Source organism: Falco naumanni, chromosome 8 (genome assembly GCF_017639655.2).
Source record: "Falco naumanni isolate bFalNau1 chromosome 8, bFalNau1.pat, whole genome shotgun sequence".
Taxonomy (NCBI): domain Eukaryota; kingdom Metazoa; phylum Chordata; class Aves; order Falconiformes; family Falconidae; genus Falco; species Falco naumanni.
In genome coordinates, this window is record NC_054061.1 from 47,875,888 (window position 1) to 47,900,942 (window position 25,055).

General features: G+C 42.1%; 1 protein-coding gene across 1 annotated transcript in view; it reads right to left on the minus strand.

The window, feature by feature from the left end:
* TTN (titin) overlaps nt 1-25,055 on the minus strand; it is a 238,111-nt gene that overhangs the window by 183,493 nt on the left and 29,563 nt on the right. The window contains exons 37-45 of the mRNA XM_040603460.1: nt 24,864-25,005; nt 24,609-24,774; nt 24,151-24,382; nt 23,308-23,592; nt 23,085-23,210; nt 21,226-21,414; nt 16,877-16,933; nt 2,062-2,340; nt 381-944 (exon numbers count right to left, since the gene is read on the minus strand). Coding sequence (XP_040459394.1) covers nt 381-944; nt 2,062-2,340; nt 16,877-16,933; nt 21,226-21,414; nt 23,085-23,210; nt 23,308-23,592; nt 24,151-24,382; nt 24,609-24,774; nt 24,864-25,005 — 2,040 coding nt within the window. The remainder of the gene's footprint in view (nt 1-380; nt 945-2,061; nt 2,341-16,876; nt 16,934-21,225; nt 21,415-23,084; nt 23,211-23,307; nt 23,593-24,150; nt 24,383-24,608; nt 24,775-24,863; nt 25,006-25,055) is intronic.

Genomic DNA, 25,055 nt, shown 5'->3' on the forward strand with positions numbered 1-25,055 from the left:
GAGGAGGGGAAGAGGAGGGGAAGAAAAGGCTGAAATACAAAGCTTTGAAAGATTGGTTGCTAGTGCAAGAACAAAGCATGACTTCAGAAAAGATCAACATAATGTTTGCTCAGCTACAGTTCTTGTGGTTTCTGTTTCCCTCTCCATCCATCTCTCCCCTGCATGCAGGAGCAATTCTTGGATCTGGCTGGTGAAAGAAATATTGAAGCAACACAGTGCACCTGAAGGCAGCAGGGGAAACAAGAGGTGAATGGACACCTGATGGCAGGTCTGAGAAGAGTTCAAAGTGTGATTTCAGCCCAAAGAAATCTTTTGCCTGCAAAAGAAGAAATGGGGACCCCAAGAAGAGCGAAGGTAAACAGCATGTAGGACTATCTTACCTCTAACAGTGACGCTGGCAGAAGAGGAGCTGCTTCCTGCCTCATTTGAGGCAGTGCACATATAATGGCCTGAATCCTTGAGCTTAGCCAGGGGAATCTCAAGTGAGGCTATTTTGTCTTCAAAGAAAATTTTATAATCTTTGCCTGGAGGGATCCTGTTTCCGTCCTTTGTCCACCCTACTGTTACTTTCCTGTCTTCATCTACCTGACATTCGAGACGTATTTTTTTATTGACTGCTGACTGCACTGACTGCAAAACTTTAATGAAGTGAGGCTTGTCTATAATGGCCATTTCAGCCTGGCAAATGTCAGCCCCAAACCTGTTGGAAGCTTTGCAAGTGTAAACCCCTCTGTCACTGGTGGTGACAGAGGAGATTTCTAATACATGTTTATTTTCTACTTTGGAGATCTTGTGGTGGTCTGAAGGTGAAATGGTTGTGCCATCTTTCTGCCAGGCGATGTCGATGACTGGAGTGCCCGAAACAGTACACAGGAACTTGGCATTTTTGCCCACAAAAGTAGTGATAGATTCAGGTCTGGTAAGAAACGTTGGTGGAAGTGCTTCTGCAAAACAAAAGTGTTAAAATGTTATCGAGAGGTGAGGACCAGGGCTTATGCTCTTTCCCCACATTTGCCAGGGACAGAGAGCAAGGGGGGCCAGTTTGTCACTGGACGCTCTTAAGCAAAAGAAGTCATCAGTAAAGAAGATAAGACATGTTAAAGATGATGAACTTTAGCTTTTGGGTTTGTACTTCTTGGGTCTGTATATTGCTCCAGAGCTTGAAGGCATTTTGAATCTCTGAAGCAATGTACAAAATAAAGGAAAATAAACGGAAAGCCAGAACTTCCTCCCCCAAGACTGACATGTTTGCGCACCGTTCCCTCAAGATGGACAAGTTTGCAAGCATTTTACAGTTTGTTCATCTTTCTTTAGTCTCTAGCATCTGACACTTAGCAAAGACCACATAAAGACTCCTCCAACAAAGAGAAAAGTCAGAGTAAAAAAAATAACAAGCGCTAAAAGCCCAGAAGATACTGTTGGGTTTTTTTAAGGAAAAAAAAAAAAAAAAAAAAAAAAAAGAAAAAAAAAGAATTGTATAGCTTTCAAGAGACAAAAAAGTTTGTAAATCAAAACAGCTTTAAATCCTTTTTTGTTTGTTTAACAAGATCTACACCCCTAATCACACAGAGTTTCCCTCTGGCCATGACACACACATGTTCAGGTATGTGTAGCTGCATAGCCTGCCCTGCCTCACAAGTATAAGTGCAGGATAAACACAGAGTGCTAGGATAATCACACAGTGACTATTACACCAAAGAAATCAGATTTAAAGTGTAAGTTTTCTTGTTGCCTGAAATTTAAATAAACCTTCTTCAAGAATGTATTCACAAAGCAATTCTATTTGGTTGACAGTCTAGTTCCTCCTGCTTTCTCTTTCCCCCTTCTTTCTTCCCTTCTGAAACTTTTCATACTGATTCCCTTTTCTAGGTACAGAAAGCACATAAAAGCAGCATTCTCAAAAGGTGTTTCTTCTGTATACTTGCACCTCCAAAATTAGGTATGGATTATTACAACAACGGCAATCAAGAGCCCTACCATACACATGTGTAAGTATAGCAGTGAAAGCATTACAATATACCAAGATATGTTGTGGCATAGCGCTTGGAAGTTTGTACTTACCAGTTACTGTTAAAAGGGCTGTAGAGCTTACACTGCCATGCTGGTTGGAAGCCTTACAGCTATACTCTCCACAGTCAACAACCTGAGGCCTTGGGATCTCTAGCATGGAGAGGTAGTTGGAGGTACGAATGGAGTATTTGTCCCCATCATATATCTCTCTGCCGGCTTTGTACCACTGGAATTTGACGTTGGGAGCAGTCTCTACCTCACAGGTAAATTTGGCCACGTGATTTACAGCCACCTCCAGAGGTTCGAGCCTTCTCCTCAGGATCGGTGCAACTGAAATCAGAAGCAGAGAGGAAGCTGACATTCCGGAAAGTAACAGTGAAGTGACTGACTGGGGAAGGGGGAAGTGATTTACTTGCAATCCACATAAAGTGACTGCAAAAGAAAAAATATAAGAATTGAAAGCAGTACCAGGCTTAGCAGACAGACAGTGTTATGGTGCATACTGACATCAGGAAACACAGCAGTGACACTGGAAAAACAATGTGCAATAATAGTGATGCACAATAACAATGCAATACAAACATACACCACACTATCCTGAAGCTGTGAGAAATGGTGTGAATGAGAAATTGTGTTGAAACTGCAATGACTCTAAAGAGTGAGAGGGGGTGCAGCTGTGAGAACAGCAGGTCCACTTCACAGGCAACAATGGGAGAAATGGTTAGGACTGAGATACAGCTTGTCCTGACCATGTTCGTGTGACGAGAATAGGAAGCAACAAAGTTCCTGGCCAAAGACTGAGGTGAGGGAAGTGGGAGACTTTGCAATGTGGTAAAAGGAGACCATAAATCCAAAGAGAAAGGGGGCCTTCTGATTAGTGCCATGATGATATTAATACTGTATCTGTATCCAAAAATACAGACACATCGTAGGGCATTTTCATTAGTAGTGTATTACAAAGGCAGCATTTATCCCATAATCCAACCTCTTTTAATAACTGTGAGTTTTGCTGCTGTTGATCTTTTTCCACCTTGACTCAGCGCCTCACAGGTGTACTCTCCTTGGTGAATCTCCCCACACACTTTGCTTATTATTAGTGTGTAAGCGTCCTGATCTTGCAAACACTTGAATTTGTCGCCTGAAGACACCGGTTTACCCTCAAAGTACCAGTTTACCTCTCTGACATTTGTTATGACAGACACCAGACTGACACTCTCCCCTTCCTCCACAACAGTGTCAACCAGTTTGCTGTGTATGATGGGATAACTCTCTTTGCCCAGCTCATCCTCTGCCTTCCTAGGTCTAGTTTCCAGACACTCTCTACCCTCTTGCTCATGTATTTCTTCCCTTTTCTCCCTCCTTTTCAGTATTTCTGTGGATGTCTCGATGGGAACACCTGTGGAGGTTACGTCAGCAGAGGCTGCAGCTGCACCCACATCCTTGATTTGACCATGCCCAGTGACAGTGTTGACTACTTGTGCAGACAAAGGCTGCTCCAGGGGTATTTCTGCCTCCGTAGTCCTTTCAGCCTGCTGGGGCTTCAGCAAAGATGTTTCATCACTTGTTTTTCCTGAAAGAAGTGAACTGGAATGGACTGGCAATGCTTTGGATTTTTCATCTGTCCAGAGGTGTTTTTCTTCACAAATAAGAGAATAGAAAGCCTCCTTCAAGACCATTTGCTGGTCAGTTGTCTGAATGCTGACTTCTCCCAAGGGGACTGGGATTTCTATGGGACTAAGTCCTCCTGCGGTCACAACATAGGTGCATAGGGTGTGTTTGTGTTCCTCGGTGATGTTTATTGTCTGTACTTCAACATTTTCCTTATCAGCCAACCATTCTGAAAACAAGAGGTTTTCCTCACTTACCACTGCAGCTTTTAGTGCATTTCTAATTTGAAGCTTTATGTCTAAGTTGCTGCTCTTGGGGATCTGAGCAGCAAGCTGGCTCTCACTGTTGAGGATTTGGCTTAGCTGGAGCTGGTGAGCATACATTTTTTCATGGGGCTGTCTCTCTTCCCTTGGATACTGTCTAAGCGGGCTGGCAAGATTGACAATATGTTCCTCCTCGAGGGGCTGGTTTTCTATCAGCAAGGGAAATCTCACAGCCTGTCCCTCACGGATTCTTGCAGCAAAATCTTCCTCTGCTGCTTCCAGGGAAGAAATGTTCTCCAGGGGGACAGCTTGGCCCTCAGTGAAGACCAATTCAGAGGGAAATCTCGGTTCAGTTTGCAGGTCACCTTGTGTTGCCTGGAAGTCCTCAAGGATCTGGATGTGCTCACCATCTGTGGCATGGCTCTCAGTGGTGCTTGACACTTGTAGAAGGACTTGAGAAGCCTCTGTCTTGAGAGCAGCCTTTTTCTCTGCTGCCTTGCAAATTACTTGCTCTTTGGGCAAGAGTATCTGCTCAGCTACAGCCCCAAGGCAGCCTGGCAATTGTGTCTCCTTCACTGCTGCAGGCATCACACCCTGGGGGCCAGCAGGGAGGGTTTGCAGTGACTCTGCCAGAAGCCTGCTGCTCCTTTGTGTTGTGGCCACCTGGGTGAGCATCTCCTCAACACTCTGTGCAGCCTCGCAAGCTGGTGGCAGGCTAGGCAAGATGTCCTCCCTGGGCAGCACATGCTCTGCTTGGCTCATCTGGAGCTGAAGGAGGGCTGGAGGTTCCCTCATGGCTTCAAGGCTGAGCGCTCCTTCCATGGCAGGAAGATCGCCAGCCTCCTCATAGGAAAGGGGGCTTTGGTCCTCTGCTACTGCGGAGTGCTGCAAGGTTGGGCTCTGCCTGCATACAGCATGTTCCTCAGGCAGCACAAGGAGCTCAGCAGAGCATGTGGCTTCGCCCAGCACATTCACCGCCCTGCATGTGTAGAGTCCGGTGTCCTCCTCTGTGCACTGCTGCACCGTCAGGGAGCCTGAGCCATCAGGGTGATGAACAACAGAACAACGTGCATCAGAGGAGAGCTGCTCACTCCCCTTGAACCACAGTACATCAGGGCATGGCTCCCCAGCCACGGTGTATTCAAAGACAGCGCTGAAGCCTGGTGCACACCGCACACTGTCTGGCTCCCTGGCAAAGCAAGGGACCCCTGCTGTCCGCTGCCGCACGTGGAGGTGGGCGCTGCATGCAGTCTCACCATGTACATTGCTGGCCACGCACGTGTACTCACCCTCATCCTGCAGAGCTGCATATGGGATGATGAGGCTGTGGTCATTGCCAGCAAATACTAACTTACAGTCCATGGATGGGGTTAGCTTCATACTGTCAAAAAACCACTGGACTTTGGGTGTGGGGCTGCCAGTAACAGTTACAGAGAGCCTAGCTACATCTCCCTGCCAGACTTCAACATTTGAGACCCGTTTGAGGAAAACAGGGGCTTCTCCCCCCTCCTCCCCCATGTTCATCTTTGCTTTGCTGGAATAAACTGGGTTTTCAGGCTCAAATTCAAGTATTTTCACTCTATCAGGCAACTGAAGGCCGCTCCTGTAGCCTTCACTTCTTCCTTCCTCAGAAGACACAATAAGAGAGCTAGCGATGTCTGTATGGGAAAAAATTGTTTAGTTTTACTAGAATGTTTAAGAGAACACTTGTAGATAGCAATAAACAGTGTTAGTGCAACTATTTCTGTATATCTGGAGGTTTTCTCAATAGTATACAGCAGTTAACAATGAACATCAGGTCCTCTTTCTGTCAAATATACACCTGCTAAAACCGGCAAGACATGCTGTGGTATCAGGTTACTCATGAACTTCCCGTCTGGATCAATAAGTCTCTTTAAACCTGACATCACAGTATCAGTTAGGCATACCCCCGGGGCGTACAGTGCAAGTAACAGTCAAGAAACATTGGTGCATTTCACAAATATAATTAAATTGGTACGTGCCATACATATTTGTACATACACTCATAGAAACAGGTACAGCAGAGCAGTGCTAAGACCCTGGTTTAATTCAGAACACCAAGAAGAAGCAGAATGCCAGAATTAGGATTGGAAAACACCACAAACTTTTTGGCATACCAGCCTTTCTTCTGGTGCAGTTAGTATAACTTCTGACTCTTTCTTTTGTCTAACACACTAAAATACTACCTCTTCCTTACCAGCTTTGTCCTGTTTTTTGTCATTAGACTTGTATGCTTACAACACTATTATTACTACAATCACAAGTTTGCATCCTTGATTTAATGTCACTGATTTAAATCTCTGCTTTTAAACTCCTCCATGTCACAATGTTGTCTATTAAAAACTCCCACAATACCCCAGAAAAAGAGGACAGAGCACTTTAAGGTTTGGGGTTTTTTCTTGCCTTTGTGAATTTAGACATTTGTGGGTTGGACCCCTTTGTTCTATTGGTAGTTTAAAAATGAGAGGAAGCAGATGTCAGAACATGCCATTCTTTGCAGACACTTGACACTAGAAACATCAGGGAAATCTGAGACTTCCAGGAACAGAACAAGCCATCCATGAAAAACACGGCGCAGAGAAAACCTTTGCAAACCAAATACTGTTGTCTTCACTGAGTCAACTTTGCTCAGTTAAGGCCCACAGTATTTGACATTGGAAAGATATGAGAGTTAAAAAAAGACTAAAAGAAGTGTGAGTGGATGTTGATATTTTGTGCTAGTCACTCTAATAGTGAACCTCGATAAGCTTCTCAATTACAGTGCCTTAAATTCCAAAACTCATTGTGAGATAATTTTTGCTGCACTCCAATAACAACTATAAAGAAGAACAGAATATGGCATACTCAATTCTTTCTCATTGGTTTTAGCAATTATTAATCTTGCCACAAATACCATAATATACATGACATAGCACAGCGCATACAGAGAAGAGATGCTTAGGTTAAAAAAAAAGAATAAAAATTATACCAGTATTTAGTACAACCTACCAGTCTTGTTAAAAAAATAGGACAGTTTCCCCGGAAATACAATGTGCTACTGAATTTTGATAATGGGTGGTAGAATTGGGCCCATAATAAAGTATTAAAATTGCAGAATGGAATCTGTGCTAATACAGATGAGAATGCTTTATACACAGGAGTGTGGCAAAACTTAATGTACTTTTGTGTGTTCCTGGGCATTTATGACAGAAAAACTATAGAAATACTTCATATTTTAGCTGTCTGTGAAATTAATAAATTACAAGAAGCGACGGACTTAAATCATTTACATATTTATTTCACAAATTAACCATACATGTTAACATTCAATACACATTGGTGACAAATATAATTCATCTTTTCTTAAGATACTTTGTAGAAATGAAGACAACATTAAACCTGGCAATGAAATAGTGAGTTTTGTAATTCCTATGAAAGCACAAAATTTTGAAGAGAGATGGTCAGTCATGGCCCTAAGCTACACCAGTTGCCTCAGAGTAAGTTTATTCAAAACTAGAATTACTCCAGATTTATATCATTGTAGCTTAGGTGAGATGATGTATCTCCATAAGCCCATGACAGTGCTCCTGGCTAATGTATGAAAGTTAAAACAAGACTTTTAAACTTACATAAACCACAAACACTACTATGCAGGTAGAGATAAAGATGCTTGGCCATATAATATTTCAGATGTGAACACAAACTTGGACCTGTTTAGCTTATGGTTTCAAAGACAAGTTATGGGCTTGTTTCTACTGAAAATACCAGTTCATTTACATGCAAATTAAACATAAGTCATAACTGCTTAGGACCTAACCAAAGGGCCTCTGACCTCTTTAGCTTTGGACCTAAAAGACCCTTCATATTACAACTGACATGTAACATCAGAGAATTCATGCCAACTTCCCCAGGGACCTCTGCCATCTAATGAATTAGTTAGTGCTACACATCTACATAAGGAATGGATTAAGGACACACCGTGAAGCAATTCTTTCCCAACACAACAGTGTCAGGCACTCATGCTTCTTTTTCCTACCACCATTACCTATGAGAAATCACAATGATCTCTGCCTTTTAACAATGTACAAATCTTAAATATTTATCATGGGCTCACAACTGGGAAAAAACTGAAGTGACACATTGGTATTAGCCTAACCACTCAGGTCATTTTCCCCAAGTTTTGGGTTATTAGAACTTGCCACTCCCGATTTTAAGTTTTTATCAGGCAACACAATTATGCAAAGTTAATCTTTTGATCAAAAATTACTATCCCAGATGAGTGATGGGATAGTCTTAAAATATTATTGAGTTTTTGAGGCATCCTGACCTCAGCATGAGGACACATCAAACTCAGAAATAAGAATATGATTCAATATAATTTAATGTACTATAGGAATAGTTCTTTTATGCTTAACATCACCATGTGCCTTAAAGCAGTTTGCAAGGCAACTGACAGTAATCTGTAAATAACGGGAAGATCCTCATGAACAGGTGTGATCAAAGCAAAACTAGTTTTTGCTTAGGGTTGTTGAACTCAAGGTTTCACCTTGACATATAGGTAAATGGAAAGCTGGCACATGCATTAGAGAATTAACTTCTGATAAACATTAATTAATAATTTTCATACTTTTAGCATATTTTTCCTAATTAAGTTACCGTTTACGTCAGATAGATTTAGTTCTGATTTAATTATGTCAGCTAGTGCTGATTCCTTCTCCTAAATATTATCGTTATTTTAAATACAAAAATATATACTCAAATTGAGAACATTAACATAAAAATCTCTTCTGCTGAGAAAATGCCACAGTTAATTGAATGTATTCTACTTATTTCTTGCCATCTTGACACATAGCACACTTAACTGTCACTAACTTAAAAAAGAAAAGAGGAAAATGTAGAGACTTATTTCTAATGTGAAACAAGAATACTGCATAAAAATCTCTCACTTTTTTACTAAGTATTTTTTATGAATGACACTGGAATACGGGGACAACCAAAATTATTTTAATGAATTTACAGTTACATCATTGACTTATTATGCTCCCTCTCCTTTCCCTTTAACTTCTAAAGATACAGTACAAAATATGTTTTCACGTTTATTACTTGGTAATAGAGAAAAAAATCCTGTCCAGTCTCTACTAACGCAAAACTTTCATTTTCTACCCATTATGTTGCTTTTCTTTGCAACAGCATATTTCTATTGACTTGAAAAACAAGTCATTTAATTCCATGAGTCAGTAGAATGAGGCCCATGGATGTAAGAATTTTGCAGTGATAGAAACTGTAAACACAGGATTTGAATCAGTGAGTCTCACACGTTCTGACACAACATTGTGAGAAGGGGGAATACCAGTTTAACTATAACCAAACTAAACAGCAAGTGGAAGCTAGTATTCCATTCCTTTACGTTATGAGAAAAATTGGTTTCTACATTTTCAGGTAATTTCTAGCCTACATAAAACAATAATGATTGCACTACTACAAACAAACAGAAATATGTACACTATATGAAAAAAAAATCAGTCCTGAATAAATGAATTTCAATTACAATATCTTTACAAGAATGGGTAAGGAGCTTGGAAAAAGCCTGAAATATACCTCGGTGCAGAAAGTGTGCACAAAGCCTACGCACAGACGAAATCTCACTTGAATTACCCAATTAAGTGAGCCAGAAATATGCCCAGAGTGGTTTCCATCCCTAAAGAGATGAAAAACAATGCCCCTAAAATGAGTGCTGCATTTTTACCTGCAGTGACCAACAGCATAAAAACATTTAGTGTTTCAAAAGAGACTCTAAAATGAATTATGGAAATTTAGTATAATGTTAACACAGCACAAGTCTCAGCAATCCCTGCCCTGTTAGTAGCTATACATTTGTACTGCCCACTGTCATTTTGCATCAAGTTTTCAATAGTAAGGCTATGAGAGCCCCTCTGCTCTTCCTGCATACAGTACCTGTCCCCCTCCAGCAACACCCCATCCTTGTACCAGCGGACACTGGGGTGGGGGAAACCAGTAACAAGACACTGAAAGCATACTGAGGCACCTACAAATGTACTATAGTCAGAAATGAGCCTCAGAAATTTGGGAGGGGTTTCTGTGACCTGGAACTCAAAGCTGCAGCTCTCAGAGTCCTCTGCCTTGAACTCAACCCATTCCTCTTGGGATGGCTCTGCAAACACATCAAAACTAACACTGACACACTTCTTGCCTTCTACGTCCTGGTCTTCCTGAGTCGCTGCAAGCAGACGGATCGCTTTCTCTGAGTCATCTACGTGCGGCTCAAACTCAAGCTCCAGCTCTATTTCTGAATGGTCACCTGGGCTCACAGTCTTACTCAAAAGCATGTCACACTTCCGGGGCCTGTGTGGTTCACTGCCCGTGACACTCTCACTTCTCACGTTAGCACTTGCTCCCTGCTGAACCATGACTACAAGGGAGCCTTTGCACACTGCTTCTCCCAGCCTATTCACTGCCCGACAGCGATACCAGCCACCATCAGAAGGACCTACATTTTGGACCTTCAGAGTGTGAAGTCCCTCCTTCTGACTCACAACATACTTCCCTGTGGCAGGTGTCACACAGGTGTCGCCTCTGAACCACTGCACTACTGGCACAGGAGTACCTGTTACCACACATTCAAACACTGCTTCCAAGCCTTCTATCACCTTGACATCAGCAAAGGGCACAGCAAAGCGGGGAGGCATTTCAGTTACTTGGAAATCAATTTTTACATCCTCATTCTCCTCTGTGGCCAAGCCTGCAGCTTGTTCCAACAAGGCAAGTGGAAGAACATCCAGGGAAACCACCATGCTTTTCTTATCTGGGCTAAATTCGGGACTGGTTATGATTTTGACCTGCTTCTCAAACTCCTTCACCTCATTTTCATCCAGCTCCACTTCTAGGAGGATTTCCTGTGGTGAAGGTGACCTTGAAGATGTGTTTTGCTCCAAGTCAAAGTGTATAACATGCTGATGTGTGACAGGAGGTGGCAGTGCTAGTGACCGCCCATCTTCAGACAAAACTTCCACCTGGGCGATACTTTTAGCTTCCCCAACAATGTTCACTGCATGGCACAAATACTGTCCTCGATCAGCTTTCTGCACGTTAGTGATCTCCAGGAAAAATTTGTCACCATCCTGCTCTATCTGCACTCTCTCATCCAGCTCCAACAATGATTTATTATGATACCACTTCACCCCTGGCTTGGGCACACCCACCACCTCAGCCACAAAGCTCAGCGTGCTGCCCTCATACAGCCTCCTCTTGCTCAATGCCTTGAGGAATGCAGGTGGCATCTCCCTGCCTGATGGCTCCAGGGCTTCACAGGGGGTCCTAAACACCTCAGCCTGTGGCTGATCTGGAGGCTGCTGCCTTCTCTCACAGAGGGGAAGCATGGTCAGGGCATCCATATACTCCCCAGTGGGGGTCCAGTAGCACTCTGGTGGTGTGCTGTCCCCTGATGCAGAGCAGGGTCCCTCGGAAGGTGTGAAGTAGAGCTCCAAGGGTGTGTTGCATTTTGAACCCTTGGAGGGTGTGGAGTGGTGCTCAGGTGGTGTGCTGTACACTGAGCCTTCAGATGGTGTGGAGTAGTGCTCGGACGGCGTGCTGTACTCTGAGCCCTCAGATGGTGTGGAGTAGCGCTCAGGCGGCGTGTTGTACCCTGAGCCTTCAGATGGTGTGGAGTAGCGCTCGGGTGGTGTGCTGTACTCTGAGCCCTCAGATGGTGTGGAGTAGCGCTCAGGCGTGCTAAGTGGTGTGTGGTAGGATGCTGATGAAGCAGTTTCAAAGATCTCCACTGAGGAAGGAGGTGTGTAGAAGCGGTCCGAATCAGGTGACTCCTCTCTGCTCCCACTCTCCAGCTCTATAGACATTTCCGACTCAGGAGAGAAGGGCCGTACAAGTTCCTGCTGGTTGTTGTAATAGTCGTAAACTGTGTTGAAGGTAACCTCCTCCACTTCCAGTGAAGTGATGGTCTCTCGCTGCTCCTTCTGAACTGTCCCTTTGAGATCTGGAGTTTCCTGCATCCCAGTTGACCTTAAATACTTGGCTAGGCACAAGTCAGGCTCCAGCTCTGAGGCTTGAACAGCACTGGGCTCTGGACCTGCAGAAATATCCTCCAACAGTCCTTTTCCATCCAGGCTGTTCCCAGAAGCTTCCTCAGTAGGAGTCCTCTTCTTGCCCCAAGAATCCTTCCTTTGCTCCTTTTGTGCAACAGGATCATCCATTATCAAACCAAGCAGGAGTCGCCCAAAAGAGAAGCCCTTGGTTGTGTTTAGTTCCTGTTGGGTGTCCCTGACCATCTCCTCAAGAGAATCTGTGCTTTCCACCTCACAGGTGGAGCTGCTCATTCCTGTCTCAAAGACCTTTACTATCCCAGAAACTTCTTCCTCTTCAGCCTGATGTCCAGCCTGGGGTTTCTTTTCATGTGCAGCTTTTTTCAAGTCAATGATAAAGCTTTCACTTTGGGAGTCTGTAGTCTCCGGTTGTTCCCCACTCTCCCACACACGTGTTTCCTGCACTCCTCTTTGGAAATCTGCTCTCGACTCCCCCAGAAAACTGTGAGTTTGCCCTTCAAGTGAATCCTTGCCACAGACACACACTTCTGACTCATTAATTTCTTCAGCAGAAGATTCCTCTTCAGCAGATACCATGATGCTGCCACGGTCCCCATTAGAGATTTGCCAATCAGCACTTCTGACTTCTTTTGGCTGTGCTTCTTCCTGGGCACTGACCTCCTCCTGCTGCATCCCATAGCTCTGATGCAACTCCTCACTCAGAGATATCTCTTCCACAGGCACATCGCATTGGTGCACAGCAAAAACAAGCCCAGTCACTCCTACCTTCACACTCTCCAGAGCTGTGGGGGTTTGTGCCTGTTCTGTGTCCACAGTCGCTGCAGCTGGGAAAGGCTCTGCAAACTTCTTCAGATCAAAGGTGATATTGGTCTCATCAGTCTCAGATGGCAATGGCTGCTCTTTAAAATGCACTTCTTCTAGGTGAACTTCAACTTCCTCAGTAAAATCCTGACCTGAGTTTTCTATGCCAGGAGTGAGAATTAGGTCCAAACAAGAGTTCCCTGCATCAGACTCCATTTCTTGCAGTACTTGTCCATCATTGTGCATTTCCCAGTGTGTGGCTTCCTTAGCATCAATTTTTTCTTCTTTACAAGGATGATCAACCTTGATGCCCTGCTCAATATCAGCTGATCTCTCTTGCTCCTTGGCCTGTTCCTCCTGCTGCTGCTCTGTACAGAAGTCATAAAAGCCAAACTGCTCCTTTGTGGGTGTGCCTGTAATGATATTCTGCAGGTCAGGCACACTTGGCTCTTCTGCAAGAGGCACATCAGGAGACATTGCCTCCCAGGCAGGGGCCTTGCTCTCCTCCATGTAAACATGACTCCCACCTTGCACCACAGGTGACATAGGAATGAAAAATGGTGAATCCTCACACTCACTTGCCAGAGCAGACTGCTTAGAGGCATGTGTTTGCCCTTTCACTTCCATAAATGGTGACTTCAAGATGTCCCAGGATAGAGTATCTGTATGTGGTACCATCTTGTCTCCTTCAGCCTCCAGCTCCTCTGAAAAGTGACCGGAGTCCTTGGCCACCAGTTCATGTTCTTCCTTGGACATGCTGGGGTACAGCTCAGTGGCATCAATTCCCAAGATGTGTTCCTCAGAGACAGCTTCTCCCCTGTGCTGCCTCATCTCAGACATACCACCTGTATCCCTCACACTTTCTTCTGTATAACCCATTTCTTGCCTTGCATAAACCTCCGTGATATCCAGCACCATTGTTTCCTCCATCTCTCTTTCCCTGAAGTCAGGATTTTTCTCACACTCCTCTTCTAACTGTTCACCAGGAGATGGAGGAGACAGCCTCAGGGACCAGGGTACGTGGGCTTCCTCCTCCTTGGGGCATGTGATCTGTTCCTCTTCATCCTTACCAAGTGTGCTGACATCTTGGAGGTGCAGAACATCGTCTATGGCAGGCAATTCCTCAGCATCTCTATCCTTGCTATACAACCTGGGTGCACTGGGCTGCACTGTCAGCTCAGAGGTAGTCTGCACTGTTCCAGCCACATTCTTGGCCACACAACAATACAGCCCAGCATCCACAACAGAGACCCCTCGGATGTGTAAGCGGTACACACCATTCTTGCCTTCCTCAAACTTTAGCCTCTCACTGGCAGAGAGGCTCTGGCCATTCAGGGACCAGGCCACAGCTGGGGGAGGCTGCCCAGACACAGCACACTCCAATACCACTGCCTCCCCTTCGTGGCAGTGAATGTGTGCTGGGGCTTCTGCCACAATACGGGGTGGCTCATTTCCCACATCAAATGAAAATTTGAACTTGTGCTTTATGGTGGGAGCAGTCTGGTCTGGAGAGGGCCGCGTGGTCTCTCTCATCTCTGTGTCTTGCTCTGGTGTTGGAGTGGGGGCAGTGATTTTAATTTCCACAGGCAGTGACAGAGAGTCTGAGTCTGGAACTACACTTGGAAGTCCCTGCTCTGCTGTGAAGGCCAGGCCCACTTCCTCCTCCTCCTCCTCCTCCTTATCTTTCTCCCCTTCTTCTTCCTCCTTCACTTCCTCCTCCTCCTTCACTTCTTCTTCCTCCTTTACTTCCTCCTCCTTCTTCACTTCTTCTTCCTCCTTCACTTCTTCCTCCTTCACTTCTTCCTCCTCCTCCTTCTTCATGACCTGATAGACTGGCATCCGCGGCCTCACATGGAGTGCAGCCGAGGTGCTGACTGTGCCCAGTGGGTTGAATATCACGCAGGTGACAGTGCCACCATGCTGTGGGAGCAGGGATGGGAAGGTCAGTGTAGAACAACACTCTGTGGTGTGAACAGCAGTGCCCTGGATGCGCCCCACGGGCTTGGCGTTGTTGTACCAAGTGACTGTGGGCTGTGGACGGCCATGGAAGAGGCAGGAGAAGGTGCATCTGTGCCCCTCAACAGCCTCCTTGGGCTTGATCTCCTGGACAAAGAGGGGTGGGCAGGGCTCCAGGAGCCCACCTGGCATCTTCCACCTCTCCCCTACAGCCTTGGGCCTGCAGTACCCTTTTACTACTTGCACCGCAAGGGCCTCCGAGCACTCCATCATCGCACCCATCTCAGGTGGGCTGGGCTTCCCAGGAGGGTGCCCCTGGGGCATGGATATGAGGGATTCCTGCTTCTTTTTCAGCATTGCCCTCTTTGCCTCCCGCAGCCGCTGCAGCTTCCACCGGGTCTCCTCATCCAACAGCTCCTCAGCATGCGCCACTGTGCCACTGTGCTCCTTACGACATGCCAGCCCTGGACGGTGAGGCCCCACCAGTGGCAGTCTCTGGAAACGGATGGTTCGTACCATGCTCCGGGCTGGGGAGAGGTCCCCAAGCAACTGCTCAGCATCCTGCCCCTTGTCAAAGGGTGAGCCAGTGCAGCGGAGCACCACTCGCAGCCGGTCCTCCTGCCTCTGCTGCAGCAGGCACTCCCAGCTCTCCTGCATCCACTCCGCTTTCCCTGCAAAACCCAGGCCCTGCTGCTCCCTACTGTGTGCCACCAGCAGTGAGGCAGTGGACTCAGCTGAGCCCTCACTGTTAATGGCAAATACCCTGTAGCTGCCAGCATCATGCTCCCTCACATCCCGCACCTCCAGGCTGGCATGGTGTGTGTGCTCCTCACTCTCAGTGCGGATCACCTTGCGGCAGTCCTGGTGGACCGGCCGGTTGTTGTGAAACCAGGCCATGTGGGGTGCCGGGCATGCCACCAGCTTGCACCAGAAGAGTGCAGGGTCCCCCTCCATGACAGACCTACACTTCAGGCCCTGTGTGAAGGTAGGTTTACAGTTCTGGGAGCAAGCCAGCATCGCCGCTGTCCCAGGTCCCTCAAGGTTGGCCTCGCTGTGCCGCTCTGCAAGAGAAGGAGACTGGGTTACAACACACCACACTCTGCCTACTGTCTGATTGAAAAAAATGAAATAGCAATATATTGAAATAAAAAATGGGCATGCAACAGATTTCATCACACACCCAGGAAAAAAAAAGTAATTCACTCACCATATTTGTTCGAATAAACGCAATGCCTTGCTCTGTTTTAAAGATTGACACGAAAATCGTTCGTTGTCTGTTCTTTCTTCAGACTGTGGAAATTTCTTCTTGAACAAGCAAAAATGTATTTCAAAACAACACGTTCTTCTGCGTGTATGTTTTTGCTGCCTGGAAAAGCTGTGTGTCTTTGGGTGGCAAAGAAGAAAATCTTACCTGACTTGCAGACAGTAGAATAAACGCCCTTTCTGACCCCTCTGTTTGTAGATTAAATGTTTATATAATTGAGAAAAAGTATTTTGAAAAATATTTTTTAAAAGTAAGTAATTAGCTAACATGAAATGAGAAGGCGTTTATTCGAACTAATACAGCCACTAACTTCACAGTGTTATGCACAGGGAAAAAAGCAAGCAACATGAACCACGTATGCTATCTGCAAGCCAGGGTAAGAGATGTATAATGATGAATTAATGTATGTAAAAAAAGTGCAAGGAATCAATGGGAATGTGTAGCTTTCATATATCCTAAACAACAAATGCTTTCTAGTATACTTCATCTATCCATTCGTCCATCCAGTAGTGTCCACTGAACTGTTAGGTAGCTAACTTATTTAAATATAATGATTAAGATCTGTATAACTTCCTTCTGAAGTAAACTATTCCATGCATTCAAAAGGAAATTGAACAAATAAAAGCTCTGTGAACAGCTGCAAAGCATGAAGTAAAAGTTAAGAATATGGCTGCAAAATTATAAATTTGAAGTTTTAAACATATTTTAAAACTTAAATAACTTTATAATGCAGGTAACCCTCTGCATATCAAAACAAACATGCAACATGTTCCAATATGCTTTAAAATGTGTCTTTCTTTCCCCATCAGACACTACATGTAAGCAGATAAAAGCTTTTCACGATGTTACTAATTACTGGTACTAATTATTCAGTGTATCATCATTGGTGACTGTACCTTTCACTTCCATTTCAATCTCTTCCTCTAGCTTCTCATGAATAATTTTTTCCGGAGCTAAAATAAAAAGACAAAGAATTTTGAGCTATGGTTGCTCAATCAACACTTTATATAGTAAAAATATCCAATCTCTCTTGCAAATATATAGAAATTCACACATACGTACACATAAACGCATGCCAAACAATTCAAACACTTGATAAATTCTGAGAATAGATTAATCAAATGCTTTCAAACTTTTTTGCAATGTACACTTTTCTCTAAGATTTTCTTTCTTTTTTTCAAGGTGGGAGAAAGTTTCTAAAGTAACATGCCTTTATCATGCCTTAAATCTCTGAAGAATACATTCAACAACCCACAGACTAATGAGATGCTTCTCGTACTTTACCATCTCCCAGGGAATGAATGTACTGGAATGCAATGATGCTATGCATGAGGAATTGATACTTGGAAGGAACATGCAGTTGCCAACCTGTCACTCTCAGATGGGTGCTGCACTCGGCTTGTCCTGCAGGATTAACTATTCTGCACTTGTATATACCCTTGTGGTTCTGACCAACTTTCAACAATCTTAAACTGCACAATGGCCCATCATGTTTTAAGGAACACAATGCAGACTCCTCAACTATTAGCTGATTGCACAGCCAGACCACGCAAGGTGTAGGCACACCTTTCATTACACAAGACAGTAAAACATCATCTCCTTCTTTTACAGTGGTTTCTGAAGGTAGAGTTTCAAGAAACTCTGGTGCTTCAGCATCAGTTTCTGTGATGTCCTCACATGGCACAACATCAGGATAGCAGACTCTGTTTCTTTGTTTCTCAGTTTCATATGGTCTTTGGGATGCAGATATAAACAAGCTCGATGTTTTCTTGGAAGATTCTTGCTTAACTTCAGATGCTTTAAACTGACAATCTTTGGCTGCTTTAAAGCTTTTAGTATCTGATTCAAGGGTAATTTTTGTTACTGCTTTTGCTTGTGCTTCATTTGCTAGGTAAGAATAAAGTTAGGAAAAGGATTAGGTCAATGTTTTGCAGGAATAAAAAAAATATACTTAGGGGGAAAACCCCAATAATTAGTACTGAAAGAATGTCCAGTATATTAGTGCTACAACAACACTATTAAACATGAGCGATTACACATTTAAGAGCTCTATTCCTGCTGGGCTAATTCTAGGTACCAGTTAAGCCTGTAGGACTTTCTTGGGACCAAGACTTGGTTGGTAATGCCTAATACAAGCACATATTTTCTTTTAATGTAGAGCCTCAATTTAGAAAGTAGCAGCAGAAAACTGTGAAGTGCTTTGCATAGTTCAAGACTGAAGAAAGAAACTTCAACGTGTAAGAGAAAAATCAACAGGGTCAACGGCTTCCTCACTATTCATCTGAGTTTTCTGCTCTTGATTCCTTTGAGCTCACCTGAAATACAATCACCTGTCCAGTGTGGTGATAATAAATTTTTGCATCTTCACTAGTGGCAACACTACTAACATTTTAATACACTGATGGTCAGGAAGAAGTGTAAGGAGTCTTAGCAAAAATAAATATATCTCAAGGAGAGTGGAAGTAGAATACAATTCATTAATTCAGTAACACAACACTTGCACCCATGAATCCTTTCAAGTACATTGACCCCTATCACTAACCTCGGAATTATAACTTTGGATTTACTGGAAACAAGTTGGATGCACAGAGTTTGAAATGACCAGGTATCTAGTTTAACATTGCTTATCTGACATTATAATCTCCCTTAAACTCCAGGAATTCTCAAAATATAAGAATTCCTATCAGCCTGTTTTCCTTTACATCTCACTGCATATCATGAAGGATATGAGGAATAAAAAGCTCCAGACATCTGTGACTTGCTGGGAAGAAGCATGAAGTTACAATACCAGCTTCCTGGTACTGCACGTGTCACTTACGAATAGAGCTGTAAATGTGGAGGAAAAACCCGAAAGCATTCTTACTAGAGCTTAGTATTACCGACAATAAAGGAAATATAAGTGATCTGTAGGCAGTGATAATGAAGTTGCAAAAGGTAAGTCATAATGTTAAAAGTCAGATAACCACCTTTGACTGTTAGTATTGCAGCAGTTGTTGTCCCTCCGTAACCATTATATACAGTACAACTGTACAGTCCTTGATCAGTCAGCTGAGTATTTAGGACTGTGAGCAGTAGGACACTTCCATTTTGTGATATCTTCAGTTTTTCAGACAATTCTATCCTTTCACCTTCATGGGTCCAAAGATACTCAGAGAACTCATTTTCTAAGGCACATACGAACTGAGCAGTGTCACCACATTTCACAGTTAAGTCTCTGAGAGGCAAGAGAATCTTTGGAGGGACATCCTTCATTTCCTGAGCAGAGGTCATACAGATCCTGGTGCTCTGAGATGTTTGGGAAAGGATTGTTGTGTGCGTGGCTTCCATTTCTTCAACTGATGTAGCCTTCATGGTCAAATTTTCTGATATGTGCTCAAAAACCTGTACACCCAATTCCTGTGATGGTTGTTGCATTGATTTAAATTCTTTTTGATAAGTTTTAATGTTCTTCTTTGTGAGAGGAGGAACATGAAGTTCTGATATAGCCTGTGACCGGATAGACTCTTTTACATCTTTCCCAGAACTTTGCCTATCTAGGGCTTGCACTGTGTAATCAAGTAACAAAAATAACAACATTAGTATCTAAAGAACTTTACTGGGTCCTGCTCTGAACAAAACCAAACAGCATGGAGGATGAAAATGAATGATCTTCATTTGAATACTCAGCATGCCAGATGCACTACTCTCTTGACACAAAGATTATCCATTCGCATATATGAAGGATAAGTGATGCCTAAGCTAGTTTATACATGCAGTTGATACACAAATGCCCATGTCTCTTCTTTCACCAAAGTTGACCATTTTAGCATTGGAAACTTCTTATGGAAATGTTTAAGGAGGTATTTTCTTCCCCGCCCCCTACAGGATAGTACAAAATACCTCAGTCAATGCTATACAGATCACTAAATTACTTGTTTTAAAAATTAGAATGCCTTCAGTAAAGCGATCCTAATCTTTTGACTTGTATCAAAATACAAATCTGCAAATTTCTGAATGTTACAGCTTGAACAGAAGAAACGAGAGTGGCTGGGTTACAGACAGTAGGTGCTAACATTAGCTGGTAAAGAAAAGGTGTGAAACAAGAACATTAGTAACAGCGTAAAAGTATGGTATACAACAAACTGAATCCCTTTGAAGTAAAAATGGGGTTTTACCTTCTGCAGTCACTGTAAGTGTAGCTGTACAAGTTGTTTCTCCAGCACTATTTCTTGCCTTGCAAGAGTATTGGCCAGCATGCTTTAAGAAAGCATCTACTATAATCATTATAGCTGTGCCTGTAGACTCATCAAAGTAGAAAACTAAGTCTTTTGTTGGCAACATGAGTTGTTGATTATGAAACCACTGGATTTTTGGTTTGGGCATGCCAGTGACTCTAGCTTGAAATCTGACTGATTCCCCACTGCGTACCCTGCAGCTTGAAATAGGCTGGATAAAGGTGGGCCTTTGGCCAAAAGACTTCTCCTTAAATGAAACAGATGAAGAAACATGCCAATGGGACTCTGATGTAACTTCTTCAACCTTTTTAAATCCTGAAAAGAAGCACGCCATCTTTTAATTTCTTACCCTACACTACAAGAAATTTTCTCTCTCATCAAGATTTTTTTTTCTAACTTCCAACTTAACAGCATGACTCTAATTCATCATTTATAAAATCTGTTGCAAAAAACAAAAAAAACCCCAAAAAACAAAACAAAAGATTAGATTTATGGTTAAATAATATTAAGGAAAATATAGAACTTAAATAGAAAATTCTGCAGACAGTATTTCTGCTCTTAAACTTTGGTCAACGTTTCATCAATTCATATGAATGTAAACCATTTCTTTTCAGCTGCCCCCATACCTGGTACACATCTTATTTAACGTGTTCTCCAACACTTTCAAAGTAATTCATTTTATATAAAAGCTCTTACTAGATTCTCCTCACAGTCAAATCAAAGAATGTGTAAGCAAATCACTTCTATCAGAAAGAAGGTTTCTATCATCTTTAGTGCATGACAGATTCTAATACTGGAGAGAATGAAAAGGTGATGTGCACTGAACATCAAAAAATTGTGAAATAACTTTTCCTATGCACGACATATTTTGAAGACATAAATGTATGTTGTGGACATTGTAAATGGGAGCAATTAACTGAGTTAAAAGACAACATGACAGACAACGACTCACATATGATTAGCAGTGTATATATAAGATTAGTATTGGAACATGACTGAAACAAGACATCGTCTTTAATTGCACACTGTACCTTCTAACTTCAAGGTAGCAGTGCTTGTCACTTGGCCTACAGAATTACTAGCCACAAAAGTATAGATTCCTTCATCCTCTGGATAAGCTTCAGCAATCTCCAGCTGGTAAGTGTCTTCAAACTGGGTCATTCTAAAGAAACGTGATGGCTTGATCTCTCTCTCTTTGCTGTACCAAGAGACTTTCAGATCTATTCAAGCAACAGAAAGAAGAAAAATAAAACTGTGTGAGTCATGATATTAGACTAGTAAGTAAATACTATTTTTTATTTATATGTCAGAAATCTTAATCTTAAGTATCTTTTTAAAGTTTAAATGTGCTTTGTATTACTCTGGTAATGTATGATCAGTGGAAAGTGGCCTACTTATTTCTTAAAGTTTTGATTTCTGCACTGGAAATATCTGTATGGGAAAACATATTCTGGTGCTGCTATATTTAGTAAAAATAAGTTTTCCTTTCCCCTCTTAATGTATAAACTTAAAAATATTTTGCTACTACTAAAATGAAATAAAGTCTAATTTTTAAAAAGGGATTCTGCTACAATTGATTAAACAGGCTATAAAAATCACTAGGTTGAGCTGAAAAGTTCAAAGAAATGAAAATGGAATATTATTTTGCTAAGCACAGTATCTTGCCTTTTTTTGTTGGAAATATTGTAAGGTTTACACCTCGTATTTCTCAAAAAAGATCCTGTCTGTTTAGTGGTGGACTTGGCAGCACTAGGGTAACAGTTGGACTACATGATCTTAAAGGTCTTGTCCAACCTCAATGATTCTATGATTCCATGAAAGGGGACCTAGATGAAAGGATCCTTGTGCTCTATGCTGTAAATGCAGCTTCCACATATACATAAATGCAGTTCTTGTAAACAGAGTTACACTAGCATGCACAGAGGGCAGGCCAGTCTTTCCAACATACATTTTCTGAGTTTTAGCACCACTTCCAAAACAGAATCAGATTTGTTGTATAGGTTTAAAAAAAAAAAAAAAGGGAGTTTGATTTCAAGTTATGGAAGTGCAAATTACATATTTTTGCATATATATGTATATTACCAATTTTATGTGGACTTTTACACAGCTACCACACAGGATTATTGATACATTTGGAGATTTATCTTTAAATAACTGTAAATTTATTGGGATTAGAACTGGATCTTATTCTGCAGTTTACTATGTGAATATTTTATTACTAGTCATACTTAATGCCATTTATTGAAGTGAAGAAATGTAGACTTATGTGGGTTTGTGTTAACTTGGAAAGAATTATTTTAACTGTAAAATTATAGTCTATGTAACAAAATAGCAAATTTATTCAAGGAAAATGTATACTTAAGACAATGAGAGAACACTTTTTTATGCTAGGTAAAAGAATGCAATGGCAGTTTACTGTTTGCAGCACTCAGGAATATTAGGATAAAGACTGAGGCACTGAGAGTTTCAGTTGTTAATTGACGTGACACTGTGTGTCATCAGAAACTTCATCACATTCATTTAACATGATAATGCTTTTCCACCATGATACTCTGTGTTTGAAACACTGCATTTTACTGACACAGTTTCCCAACATCAGTTTGCATTCAAAAAGCTGAGAAGCTTCCCAAGACAAATTGTTTGAAACAGGTCGTCTTTTTAGAAATGCTTAATCTTTATGACAGCTTTTAACTTCCATGCTTGATGCCATCTTTGACAAATGACTTGCTTAAATAGCTGTCTGTGAATAACATAGCATGTATCAACAGTGTATATCAAACAACTGTACTTCTGTGGAAAGACTGATACCAGCACATATACATGTATTTTTTTTAAGTTCAAGATGAAAAATTCTGAGATGAAAGGATGTAGAGGTTTTCATTAAACCCACCTGTCCCTGTAACTCTGCACTGAAAACTAGCAGACTGTCCCTCAGAGGTAACAGCATCACGTAGAGGTATTATGACAGCAGGTGGATACACTGGCACTTCTAGCTCAGGAGAAACAACTTCTGGGACTAAAGAATAAGAAAAAAAGTAATATTTAAAGATTAAGATCACACACATGCTGACAATCTCATTTCACAGATACTGTTATGAGTATGGGAAACTCACTTTCCACTGAAAGTGAAGCCGAAGTTGTAGCAACTCCATAGTCATTTTTTGCTTCACAGGTGTATACTGCTGCATCTTCAGGGAAAGTTTCAATCAGCAATAGAGTATATTCTTGTGCATCATGAAGAAATTTGCACTTGAAACCTGGAGAGAGCTGTTGATCATCTTTGTACCAGGAAATTTTGGGCTGGGGTTTGCCTGATATCATAGCACAGAAGCGGGCAGGTTTGCCAGATTCCACAGTGGTTGGCTCTAGCTCCTGAATTATCCGGGGTGGCTCTGGAGCTGCAAATTGGGGCAGGAAGAAGGAGAGAGAGAAATCTCATTATTGATATTTATCAAGACTTAAACAAATATTACAAAGGATTTATTTATTTATTTACTTCATTACTCCCAATATTGCATGCCTATGAAAATCTGCCCTTTTCCTTAAGACAGGGGGAATGATCTAGCAGCAAGTGCCTTAATAAAATCAGCTGTGTTGGCATAAGTATTTTCTGGCAAAACGTGTCCAAGAATTGATAGGTTATCCCTCTGGCAAGGCATATTTGTCCAAATGGACAAATTAGTTTTACTTGGACCTGAGAATTTCCTGGTCTAAATAAATGTAGTGGTGAAAAGAACTGCTATAGCATTTTCGTATAGCTAGCTATTTCAGTACAGCAACAAACATCCATGTACATGAGGATTTTGCTAATGTTCCAGACATAAGATTCTCTTTGGATATTTTTTTTAATTATTATTTTTATTTATTTATTTATTTACTTTCAGAATTAGAATAAAGAAATCAGGAAAAGAGAGGGCAATAAATACAATCAAAACATTGTTTGTGGGTACACATACCATTCACATAGAGAACAACAGAACTCCTATTCCGTCCTGCAACAAAAGTATATTCTCCAGCATCAGAGTAAGTGGTTTCAAAGATGGTCATTCGATGAACTCTCCTTTCCACCACATAACTGTATCTTTCCTCATACTGGAAGTTGATCTCAATACCATCCTTGTACCACTGTGGTTCAATGTCATCTTCATTGACTTCAAATTCAATTTCAGCTCTTTGTCTCTCAATGACCTTTGAATAAGTAGAATAAATGTAAGAAATAGCTGCCTTTTTTTTTTTTTTTTTTTTTTTTTTTGACAGATAGTCGCACATTTCAGTTTCCTAGAAAAAGGCCCTGACCTTATGATTACAGATTTTTGTGTTAGGACTCTTGCTGGCTAGATACCGTTGCTTTTCCTTTGCATTATTCTTTGCATGACAAAGTTATAAAATATTTATTCTTCTGTATAGGACATACCTGAATATCTTTACGGATGCTTCTGATACGAATGTCACGACCTTCCACTATCAAATTGGCACTGGATGTGTTCCCACCTGCTACTACAGTGTACTGACCAGCATCAGACATTCTTGTGGAAGGAATGATGAGACGATGGACATATTTTTCTCTCTGAATTTTCATCCTAAGGACATCAGAAAATAAAATAAGCAAGTTATTTCCTGGAGGAAAATACATAAAAAAAGACAATATGGTGTAGAAGCCATCATTTACCTGTCACCAATCTGGAGTTCTTGCCCATCCTTCATCCACTGGACCTGAATGTCAGGTTCTGAAATTTCACATTCAAAGATAGCCCTCTTCTTCTCCACAACCTTGATGTCTTTAATATGCTTCCTAAATTCAATGTGACGAGCTAGGGAAAAAAAAGCAGTATGAGTGACATGCTGCTATTTAAGCCACCAG